The sequence below is a fragment of the Budorcas taxicolor genome, chromosome 13 (genome assembly GCF_023091745.1).
Source record: "Budorcas taxicolor isolate Tak-1 chromosome 13, Takin1.1, whole genome shotgun sequence".
NCBI classification, from domain to species: domain Eukaryota; kingdom Metazoa; phylum Chordata; class Mammalia; order Artiodactyla; family Bovidae; genus Budorcas; species Budorcas taxicolor.
This window is the reverse complement of record NC_068922.1, coordinates 46,418,106-46,430,645: the sequence shown is the minus strand read 5'-3', so window position 1 is coordinate 46,430,645 and position 12,540 is coordinate 46,418,106. Positions and strand designations below refer to the sequence as shown.

General features: G+C 45.1%; 1 protein-coding gene across 6 annotated transcripts in view; it reads right to left on the bottom strand.

The window, feature by feature from the left end:
- Positions 1-12,540, bottom strand: part of DIP2C (disco interacting protein 2 homolog C) — a 305,520-nt gene that overhangs the window by 130,352 nt on the left and 162,628 nt on the right. For 4 of the 6 annotated variants that reach the window (XM_052651231.1, XM_052651232.1, XM_052651235.1 and 1 more), the window contains 2 exons: positions 11,870-12,037; positions 868-978 (listed from right to left, as the gene is read on the bottom strand). In XM_052651231.1, the coding sequence (XP_052507191.1) occupies positions 868-978; positions 11,870-12,037 (279 nt within the window). The remainder of the gene's footprint in view (positions 1-867; positions 979-11,869; positions 12,038-12,540) is intronic. The other 2 variants (XM_052651233.1, XM_052651234.1) reach the window with 1 other exon arrangement.

The following is a 12,540-nucleotide window of genomic DNA, read 5'->3' as shown; positions in this document are numbered from 1 at the left end:
AGCTTCCTCTTCTGCAGCATGAAACAGCCATATGTATGTCACCTTTCTGTTATAAAGACCAACTGAGGTAACACCATTGCAAGTACTTGAAAATATAAAGTGATATATAAATGTTATAGTTTGGATTGTCATCATCAGCAATCCACATGTATCCTGAACTGGTACCCCAGCAACAACACTTACTGATAATTTTCTTTAAAAAAAATTATAGTTAGGGAATCAGTAGGAAACAACTGGAATCCAGATGGTGGAGGAAAAAATACTCAAAAAGTTAAACATTAATCACAATACAACTTCCCTGATGCTAAATTAATGGAACAAATTTAAGCCTGTCAAGCCCAGATGACTGCTATAAAGCAGAATTATGAAGACAGCATTCTTATATACGCAGTGTCATAAAACGCAAAGGAAATAAACAACATACAAATTATTAAGAATTTTATCTCTTTTTTGAAAACTCTACTTGAAAAAACACTGAGGTTAAAAGAGAAGGAAAAAAACTAGCAACCAAGATAGGAAAAGTAAACCAAGATTTTTGAAACCAGTGTTAAATTTTCTAACACCTAAAAAATGAGCAAAATTTGGCTTACAAAAGGTTACTACATTTTAAATTATTGTAACATTCTAAATAATGGACACTATCTTAAAAATATAAAAAGAGTTACTTTTTACTGAATTTTATTGTGTGCCCTGGAGGGTGTATCTATGGCTGAGGTAAGAGGTCATCTGCATATCACAACCAACCACAAACACCCGAATACACTGCTGTGCATTCACACAGCTTCTGCAGACGTGTCCACTCATGCGTTTCACCACCACCCACATTACATCTGGCAATATGTAGTAACTGTAATACACTGAGCTTACCCGACCGATAGCGCTCATCTCGTGACCCTGAGGACCTTCGGCGGTGATAGCGAGAGGCAGAGGAAGGAGTAACCGGAGCCCGGCGCTCTGGAGGCAAAGCTTGATCCACCCCTGGTTTAAGGAAAACAGCAAAGTAAGGTGAGGTTGACTGGCAGTTGGAGTTAACTAACTTTGCCAAGCAAATTATCTGGTAGAATAAAGCCCTAACTCTCTGTTTTCCCACAGCCAAGCTAAAGCACACAGGGCAGTGGGCATGGAAGGCTGGGACAGCCCAGATGAGGAACAGGAAAGGAAGCACCAGTCCAGGCTCCTTCCTGTCACAAATGCCTGTTGTGCGCACATGAAGTGATGCAGAGTAAGCCACAGCAACAATTTTTAAAATTATAATTATCATTAAATTAAAAGTAACTGTAAATAAGTCTTGCAGAGTCTTTTTATAATCCAGGTTGCCACGACTGAACATAAACTTTCATCTCTCTTCATTCAAAATTTCAAACTCTTGCTACCTTACTCCACCTGATGTTAAACAACTGAACAAGCCACATTTCAATATAGCTTTGAAGAATTACCAAAACTGTTAAAATCATCAGATAAAAATGATTCAGTATCTGGCCAAAAGCTGACCTAACTCTGGCCAACATGTCAGCTATTCAGAAACATAGCCAGAGGCACAATCCAGAGAAAATTACTAGGTACTACGGGAGAGATTTAATTACCACAGTTCAGAATAAGGAAATGCTGAGCATTAAAGATTAACTGCTGCTTCTTCAGAAAAAGGCCAGTAATACCTGACAGAAAGTGAATCAGAAAAAGCAATCTTAACCCCAAATTGTCTAGTCCCTGGCTTACCATGAGGGCTCCACAAGAGCTAGCTACTCATCCTTGAGGTTTAATACTCCTCTTACGCTGGTGACTTCTGCACCCCACTTCTTCACAGAATGTCCGTGGATTCCACATATTACATTTGCTATGTTAGAACGGCACGAAAGTACACTGTGCACTGGAGCTCTGTGCTGGGCTCCATGAGCCTTCATCTAGCAAGTGTGTTAACATCACTGTCATTAATTAGCAGTTCTTGTCACTGAACCATTCAGAGCTCCAAGTTTTTCTCAAGTTATTACTACAAATGATCTTTGAAAAAATTACTTTGTGAAAGAATTACTTTATACTTTTAATCAAACAGATGCACATAATTTATGAAATCAAAGAGTACTATTAAGTCTCACAGAAAAATAGTAATTACCTGGCGCTTACATTACTGAACCTTAGAATTCTAAGCAACATTATTCATATATTAAACATTTTAAAATTTTATTTGTATAAGTGTATTTATTTGAAAATTATATATAATCATTGTCTTTCATGCCAATTACTGTCGAGAAGTTAAATTATTTCATCTTTAAGTGGAGGATAATTGCTTTACAATGTTGTGTTGGTTTCTGTCATACATTAACAAGAATCAGCCATAGGTAAACATATGTCCCATCCCTCCTGAACCTCCCTCCCATCTCTCACCCCATCCCACCAGCCCTCTAGACTGGCATAGAGCACCGTGTTGGGCTCCCTGCATCATCCAGCAAACTCCCCCTGGCTGTCTATTTCACATACGGTAGTGTGTATATGTCAGTGCTCCTCTCTCAATCCGTCCCACCTCCTCCTTCCCTCTCTGTGTCAAGTCTGTTCTCTGTGTCTGCGTCTCTATTACTGCCCTGCAAGTCGGGTTAGGGTTAGGGATAATCACTGCCTTTCATGTTAATCACTGTCAAGAAGTTAAATTATTAAATGCGAATCTGATGCTATAATCTTTATGTAAATCTGTTTATTTTTTTTCTTCTCTCCTATGTCACCATTTACACCTTTTTTTACATTAGGAGCTGCAAGCAAGCATTACATTCTGCAGCAGGGGCATAACCAGATCTATTTCCAGCAGGTCTTTTACCCAGGCTATTACATTTGCCCAAAGAAGAAAGGTCCAGTCTCTTGCCTGTGACTAAGCATGGTGCTCATCACCAGGGTGGAGCTGTTCTCCCTCTCCAGCACTGTGCTCTGATTTAGGGCCCCTGGAGCGGTACTACCCAGTGTCCCTGACTCTGGAGGCTCTTAGTTCCCTTTCTCCAGACAGCAAACTTCTCTGCAGGAATGCAGAAGGAGTGATCACCTGTCGCCTGGAAGCCATGCCTACCCACAACGCCCACCATCATGGTTTCATCAGTCCATTCATCTGCTGCCTTCCTCGCTGTGGCCAAGTAAGGTGCCTCTAATCATCAACCTTATAGAGCCTAAAAACACGTCATTATTTCTCCAATCTCCTGTCCTAGAGATTCATACTTTATCCATTTACTGATATCACAGGGCAGCTCTGGGAAGAGGCAGAGCTAACAGACACTGTCAAGCTGCCACGATTAAACAGTGCCTCACACACACACACACACACACACACACACACACACACATTTAGCTTCCAATCTCAGTACTGTTACCCATCAACTCCTTTCAAATATGCTTCCTGGAATTAGTTTCAACCTTGACCCTTCCAGGTCCACAGGTGGCCATATCCTTCCTCTGGGAAGTGCAGTCACAGCACCTGCAGACCAGCTATCAGTTCAGTCACTCAGTCATGTTCAACTCTTTGCAACCCTATGGACTGCAGCACACCAGGCTTCCTTATCCATTACCAACTCCCAGAACTTGCCCAAACTCGTATCCATTAAGTCCACGATGCTATCCAACCATCTCATCCTCTGTCGTCCCCTTCTTCTCCTGCCTTCAATCTTTCCCAGCATCAGGATCTTTTCCAATGAGTCAGTTCTTCACATCAGGTGTCCTAAGGATTGGAACTTCAGCTTCAGCATCAGTCCTTCCAATGAATATTCAGGACTGATTTCCTTTAGGATTGACTGGTGGATCTCCTTGCAGTCCAAGGGACTCTCAAGAGTTTTCTCCAACACCACAGTTCGAAAGCATCAATTCTTTGGCGATCAGCTTTCTTTCTGGTCCAACTCTCACATCCATACATGAACTTCTGGAAAAACCGTAGCTTTGATTAGACGGACCTTTGTTGGTAAAGTAATGCCTCTGCTTTTTAATATGCTGTCTAGATTGGTCATAGCTTTTCTTTCAAGGAGCAAGCATCTTTTAATTTCATCGCCGCAATCACCATCTGCAGTGATTTTGGAGCCCAAGAAAATAAAGTTTCTCACTGCTTCCAGTGTTTCCCCATCTATTTGCCATGAAATGATGGAACCAGATGCCATGATCTTGAATGTTGAGTTTTAAGCCAACTTTTCACTGCCCTCTTTCACTTTCATCAAGAGGCTTTTTAGTTCCTCTTCACTTTCTGCCATAAGGGTGCTGCCATCTGCATATCTGAGGTTATTGATATTTCTCCCAGCAATCTTGATTCCAGTTTGTGCTTTACCCAGCCCGACATTTCACATGGTGTACTCTGCATATAAGTTAAATAATCAGGGTGACAATATACAGCCCTGACATACTCCTTTCCCAATTTGGAACCAGTCTGTTATTCCATGTCCAGTTCTAACTGTTGCTTCTTGACCTACATACAGATTTCTCAGAAGGCAGGTAAGGTGGTCTGGTATTCCCATCTGTTGAAGAATTTTCCACAGTTTGCTGTGATCCACACAGTCAAAAGCTTTATCGTAGTCAATGAAGCAGAAATAGATGTTTTTCTGAAATTCTCTTGCTTTTTCTACGATCCAATGGATGTTGGCAATTTGATTTCTGGCTCCTCTGCCTTTTCTAAATCAGCTCAACTATACGACATGTAACTTAGTGCTCACCTGCTATGGACCCCACACTTCCGTCTTCAGAAAGCTAAGTTTGCATACAGCAGTGTGAATATTTACTCTCAAAGGCAGAAAAATAAGAGTTTACAACCCAGGGTTTTAAAAGTTTCAAAAAGAAAATGAATAAATTAGACAAAATAAGAATAGCTTCAATAAGTCACCAGCCTCAGGACATTAACAGAGATTAAAATAAAAGTGTGCATACTTCAAATATTGGATTTTACCTGACCTCACTGTGAATGAAATTTGAGGTAGCTTAAACATACTTTAGTCAAATAAGCAACTCCAAATTAGAATGACCTGGTACACAGGAGAACCTGGGGCAATAACCAAGGGGTCCTGCCTGCGACCCATTGTAAGAGGAGCTGACCACATGCTGCTGGTGGGATGGGCTGCCTCCCAGCAAGAGTAATCACAAATAATCTGTAAAACACATAGTCACAGCCCAGTATTCAGCACTGCTCGGGTCTCACACTCAGGCATCCCTGAAACCTAGCTCTCGGGACAACCCAAGATGGCCAGTGTGTCCTCAATAGAAGGGAGGGTATCCCAAGGAAGGTGGGATAACTGTCCAGAAACACGCAACACAAGGTGGATTAAAAAAAAAAAATTCTTCTCAGGTAAAAACATGACAGAGACCAAGACTAGATCTCTTCTTCCACAAACACTGATCAAGCACCCCCTGCTTCAGGTCCCACATGAACTGCGGACAGGGCATCTGGACAACGCCATGCTCTGAAGGTGGTGCCCCAACCTGCTGCCGGCAGTTTGTGACCCTGGGCCTCAGTTTCCCATCTTTAGGCAGCACTGACAGGTACAGCCAATGCTTTACAGCACTGGTGTAAGCACTGTATATTTACTAAATTATTAACATAGTTGTATGAGACAGGCGTCTGCCATTTCACTGGGAGCAATCAAAGGCCCAGAACTGTGTCTGTGCCACTCCAGCAGTGCCCATCCATGTGTGATGAGCACCCCTCCCTGATGCACTCAAAGCCAGGCAGAGGCCAGGCCCCTGAAGCAGAGGCTCCCTGCTGTTCAGTGCTGCACTCCAGATGCAGTGGTCATTTGTCACACAGACCAAGTCCAGCTGGAACTCTGAATCTGGGAAGAGGTATTTTTGTGATCTCACCACAAAACTACTGTTCAACCAGTAGTCTTATAAAGAGGGTTGGGAACTGCCACAATTTCAGACTGTTACCCAGTAACAAACTTAGAGCAGCTAAGAGCTGCTGAGGTTGTGTGATGAAGGTGTGTGCATGGATCCTCACTTTGGACATGTTAAGGCACTCTTAACAGGCATTTTAAGAGTCCAGAAAAGGCAACAACTGTCTGGCTGTCTGCCTGCAGCTGAGTGCTGCCCCTGGCTCACAGAAGGAACTCAGGAAGCACTGTTGAACCAGTAAGTAAAACATTTAAGCCTCATGCAGAGGGCTGCAACACGTCAATTCACACACAATTCAGTGAGTTTTTGTTCCATCTAGAATCACAATGGGACTCTAAATAAAACTCTTCATCAGAGGGGGGAGAGCAGAGATGCATGCGAGGAAAAGAGGCAACAAAGGGACAGCAGAGAGAGTAAACCACAGCTGTCCACGCCTCGGAGGGTGCACCCTCCTGGGACTTCCGTCTATGCATGTGGCACATCCCCAGCCCATTCTCAGACCCCCCATCCTTCACGGCTCCTTTCTTCCCACTGCATCTGGAGTACAGCACTGAACAGCAGGGAGCCTGCACTTCATTCTCAAGGTTAAAAGTTCGCTGCCCTGACCCTTCACAGTCAGATGCCACCTGCTGCTCCAGGCACCCTCTCCACCCCCAGGGCCACTGCAGCCATGAACGTCAGTCTCTCTTCAATCCAACCTGGCTGTGCCTGGTTCATGCCTCTGCACCCTGTGGACCCCAGAGCCGAGGCCCAGGCTCCTTCCCTGACTGCCAGCCTCTCTCCACCTCATGCTCCTCATGAGCCACCTCCCACTCCTGCCTCCAGGTTCCTGTCACAGAGAAACAGTTGCTGTTCCCAAGTTCTTGACCGGCTTATCACCACTCACTCCTCCAGATGCTTTTTCCTCTGCAGAGCTGAAAACTTTGTTTGAGCTCAAGGGGTAGAAAGCAGAGAAATAAGCTTTTTTTAAAAATTAGAATGTCAGTTACTTTCAACATACGTTTAAGAAAGGTTCCCTGAAACTAACTTAATAATGTAAAACAACTATACTTAATTTAAAAAGGCTCCTCAAAGAAAACCCTAACAGCACAGTTCTGGCACCTAAACAATCCACCAATTCCAGATTGTTAAACAAATGCAGTCCTTTTATTAACACTATGGAAAACCAGACACTAGAAATCACAGTAATCCTAAGAATAACCTAAGAATAAGGCGTACAGGGGCTGGTCCATTCACCATGACACAACGGTGCACTGTAGGCCAGAAAACCTGCAGTATAGACACCATATAGTTGCTCAGAATATTAAATGTTCTAGAAAAAGTCAGTATTTCTAAATTCAGATAGTAAGAGAAAAACACTAAAATAACACCTTGGTTTACAACAGTTTTTCATGAAGGACATGTAAAACAAAACAAAGATCTTGCTCCAAATTCTGGTCTTATTTCAACTGCAGACAAATCACTGAACCTCTGAACCTCGGTTCCCACACGTGTTGGGGTGCAGACATGGACACGGTAATAAAGAGTGACTGTTACTCCCAGGACCCTCATCATGACTCAAGGCTCTCCGCTCCCCACCTACAGCGTTCATGGATCTCAGCATCCTGCGACCTCACTGGGCACGCCAAGGGCTCTCACTTAAGTGAAAATATGCACTAGATAGATAGTTAGTAAAATTGCCAAGGATCTTTCCATATTTGTACACTGGCAAGTTTTGAATCCTCCCATTCTCTTCTAGCACATAATTATACTTTGCTTCCCACAACAGAGTGAAGTGAAAGTTGCTCAGTTGTGTCTGACTCACGATCCCATGGACTGTACATACAGTCCATGGAATTCTCCAGGCCAGAATACTGGAGTAGATAGCCTTTCCCTTCTCCAGGGGCTCTTCCCAACCCAGGGATTGAACCCAGGTCTCCCACATTGCAGGCGGATACTTCACCAGCTGAGCCACCAGTGAAGCCCAAGAATACTGGAATTTATTTCTAAAACAAGTGCAATCAAGGACTTTGCCAGAAAATAAACAGCACAACTGTAGTACAGGTAAGAAATTTACTCCTTTCATTTCATACTGACTCAAGTCAGAACAGCACAAAACAGACAGAAGCTTCACCATCACCACGGAAACATCTCCCCAACCATTGGGCCTAATTTTTACATTGTTGTCACCATTGAGTCTACTTTACCCTCCACCAGCATAAAGCCCTGCCATAAATCAGTATAAATTTGCTAACCATTTTCCTACTCATGTTTAATTTGCACAGGGACTCATGCCTGAAAGGTGCTTCCCTGATAGCTCAGTTGGTAAAGAATCCACCTGCAATGCAGGAGACCCCAGTTCAATTCCTGGGTCGGGAAGATCCACTGGAGAAGGGATAGGCTACCCACTGCAGTATTCTTGGGCTTCTCTTGTGGCTCAGCTGGTAAAGAATTCTCTTGCAATGTGGGCAACCTGGGTTCGATCCCTGGGTTGGGAAGATCCCCTGGAGAAGGGAAAGGCTACCCACTCCAGTATTCTGGCCTGGAGAATTCCATGGACTGTATAGTACATGGGGTCACAGAGAGTTGGACACAACTAAGTGACTTTCACTTTCATGACTGGAAGAGTGTAGACGACCTGGACCCATAAGGGTTCATGAGAGCCCCTACTCACTGTGCTGAGCTTGTGTCTCATCCCCACATCCTAGCACTTGGCTTCACTCAGCAGTGAGGCAACTTTGGAGGCAACAAGAGTATGTCTTCAAGACCGTGGCTTCAAGTTTCATTTTCCTTATAGACTGTCCATAAAAAATCCATATGAGCCTGGTCCAGGGGATAACTCCACTCTCAACTGTCCCCTGCCCTCCCTTCCACAGAGGATCGGTTGTTCCTCAGTAACTACTGGTGTCTGGGGGAGGACCCTGACTGGTTCAAAGGCATCAAAAAGAACAAGAAAACCATCCATCCATCCGTCCAGTCAGCAGCTGTGTGTGATAAAATAAGAATATGCTTTAGACAACTTAGGGCACCAAGTTGTGTATCAAGATCATGACCACAGCTTACCTAGGATACAAGTCATTACCTCTAGTGATGAAAGTTCCTTTCCTGGAGCAACTCAGTCTGGAAAGAATTCATGCTAAGTCACACGCCATCCCGATTTAACTATTCATATTTCTCCTGTTATTTAACCTTGCACGCTACATCTCATCCATCATGAACAGGTGGCATGGCCCAGGAAGGCCCCCAGGATCAGCCCTGAGTCCCTACAAAGCAGGTCAGAGGGGCAGTTCACTGCTGTGCCCAGGGAGGTAAGGCTGCACTCGGGGGACAGGACTCTCCAGCAGGATAAAAACAGACCAATGGTGCACCAGGTACCAGAGCAACGCAGCAGGTGTGAAAACAGATCTGACACCGGGGCAGCGCGGTTGTGAACACGAAGCAGCAGAACCAATCAGGCACACAGTGCCGGGAAGCTGCACTTCCTGTAGCATATGAAACACAATGGCCTGTCCTAACCCCAGGGAGCAGGGAAGGAGTCCTTGTTGAAGTGACACTTGCACTGAGCTTTAAGAGGTGAGCAGGTACAGGCAGAGGACACAGCACGTGCCGACAGTGTGACATGGGATGCAGGCTGGGGAGCTGGAGGGAGGCCAGGCAGCTGTGTGTGAAGCCCTTCTGACGCAGACAAGTCTGCACTCCCAGTGGGGCCATCCTTCTCCAGTGGAGCAAGGACGGACGATAAACTCACCCTCACCCTAACCTAGAGAGGTTCCTCTCTGAGGAGGCTGTCCACGTGGACCCCAAGGCAGAATCTCAGAGACCAGGAGGGAAACAGACCTGCCCTCTGATCCCTGCAGCCAAACTCACCAAGGTTTTCACAACAATGCAGTCACAGTAGGTCCCTCTAACAGAGCACAAGCTACCTGCTGCTGGAGGAAAGGCAAGCTGGGCCTGGAGAAGACTGGATTCACATTAAGTCACCTGCTGCTCAGAAACACTGGATGCCAATCATGGAGAAAGTAATACCCAGCCAATACACACATCATGACAACAGAGGGACTACATCTGGTTAAGGAAGATTTCACTCTTCACGGTAATGATGGAATTGTACTACTTCACGTCACCATGACCTTGCCATGAAAGCAGTGAAGACTCACTTATAGACGCTGACACCATGTTATTAGATATCCCTGAGCAGAGTTGTAGAGAGTGGATTCTGTCTTCTAATCTTACAAATTTTAGCAGGTTCAGAGACTAACAAAAGAATACATAGCTGAAAAACTCCAAGAGCATTAGTACCAAATAATTTCTCCTGAATAATATTTTCTCTTTGATGATGACTTTTAATATATTCTGACCCATTACTTGATTAAACACGTAATTTTTTTTTCTTTCCAGCTCTGGACCCTTTCTCTCATCTAGTTTTAGGTGAGCACTCAACACCATGCTCCCTGAAGTCAATATACCTTTGACTGGGTTCCCCGGCCACTCACTTCTGGGAAGAAAACCAGGGAAAACCTGCTTCCCCAGCACTCTTCCCTGGGATGGGGTAACGCACAGGAGCTTAGACCCAGGGTGCATCTCTTGCTCAAAGCTGCGTAAGCCATCCTAATCCACAATCATGTGTCCCAAACAAATTCCCCAAATTTGGGACCTTTGAAATATCCCACAGATCCCAAAGATCTTTGAAATATCTTTAGAGTACTTTCTAGAGAAGTCTTTTTCTCTGATAAATAAAAATAACATAAAAAAAGGAAAAAAAGGTAAAGTTCATCAAAACACAAACTCCCTTTAGAAAAGTGTAAAGCAGGATAAGGGTAACTGAAAAGGAAAACAAAATGTTTCTCATGAAGATCCTACACCAAAAGTGTCATTTCTAAGGCTGACCTAGTCAAGAAAGAACCCTCTGATGCAGAGCCGCGCACTCTCCTTACTGCTCCCCAGAGGCAGTTGTGTACAGAGAGTGAGTGTTCACCCAGGGCAACTTCTCAGCATACAAATCAGCATAAGAACTGCACAACTATCTGGGCATCCAGCTTCCTGACCCCAGCATCCCCCGTGAACCTGCCTTCTCCTTCCCGGCTGGGGATGGTAGGGCAGAAGGCCCATGGACCAGCATTCCCCAGCAGCGCTCTCAGCCTCATGCGTCCATAGGAGCGTGAGGCAAACAGAAACTGTGACGGGGCCTAGCAGCTAAGGCCCAAGTCTGCCACCTGCCCATCAATGCTCCACTTCTGCCCACAAGGACATGCCTCATGCCTGTTAGCAAGCTGGCCTGGAGAGGACAGCAGAGGCACAGAGGGGAGACCAGGCTGTGTGTCCTCGCCTAAGATCCTGGGGATCAACTGTGGCACACAGCTTATTATCTGTACATGATTCTCAATGTCTTTTATTTGAGTTTATGCTTATTCCTTATTGTACTAAAAGGTGCACTAAACTCATCTTTCTGAGCTTCTTATATTCAAAATATTGTTCACTTAAATAATTTTGACCTCTGAATAGAATCATCACTCTGTGATGAACCGGTTCAATTTTTCAATTTCAAAACTCTGTGACTACCCTCTGGAGATAGGAATATAATGGAGCTATGGACCTCACTTCCTGAAACAGATCTCAAGGGCCAGGGTACACTAGAGCTCATCCTCACCCAAGTCTCTGACTATGAGACAAAGGTCAGTGAAGATCAACAATTATAAGAAAAAACTGTATGACCCGTCATGGATTCTTCTTTCCTAAGTGTTTTTTAAGTGGTGCTCCAGCTGCGAAAATATGGTTGCAAAAACTGAGTATTATATTTTAATAAAAAACACTCAGACCTGGGCCCTGAATCAGCAGGATAATCAGGGTCCAGGGCCTGTGACAAGCTCTGTGCCTGAGGAGCTCTGAAGCCTCGGTAAGTTGAATGAGCTGAAATGGAGGATGGGGCTGAGAAACATGACCTCCTAGGTTCCCCCAAGGCTGAGCCCTACACTTCTGTTTAGAATGGCATCAGGCAGACAGTCCACTGCAAACGTGCCCTGCCGTGGGATCTCTCTCAGTTAAGTGCGCTCACCGAAACGAAAGTAAAACAGTGGCCGGTTTCCTGCGGTGCTGGCCGCCCGCTCTCTGACCGCGGCGTCTCGGATGTCACACACCCCGATGTTGCCAGCCTGCAGCATTCTTCTCGGGGCTCCTTCACTGTGCTGCAGTCTACACCGGACCACGGCAGCTCCATTCGCTGCTGTAACAAGTTGAAAAAAAACTAATTAATTCAAACTTTAGTTTTTTTTAAATTTGTTACAGCGCCGAGCAGAGCTGCCGACCCCATGCAGAACAGCACAAAAAACACCAAGGGGACCACGTCACACAGGGCCACCCTCAGCGCCCAGCAATGCGGGTCAGCCTCGTCCTGGGACTGTAGAGGCTCCATCTCCCAGAGCCGTCTCCTGGGAATACACAGAACTGCTTCTGTTTCACTTTTGTTTGGTAAGGCACAGAAAATAAAATCTAGCAAACACAAGGACCTACCACCTCCCCACCAGCCTTCCTCCAAAACCACGAAGGGCCACCTGCAGATAGGAAGTCATCCCAGCAGTTCTGCTGGAGGATGAGAAGGAAAGCGGGGAGACCACACCTAGTTGTCTGCCCCCGTGTGTTCTCTAAAGCTCTCACACACGGGGTCAGCCAGACAACACACTGCTCTTCCGTCCACTCATACAGCACATAGCTCCTTCCTTTTACAGA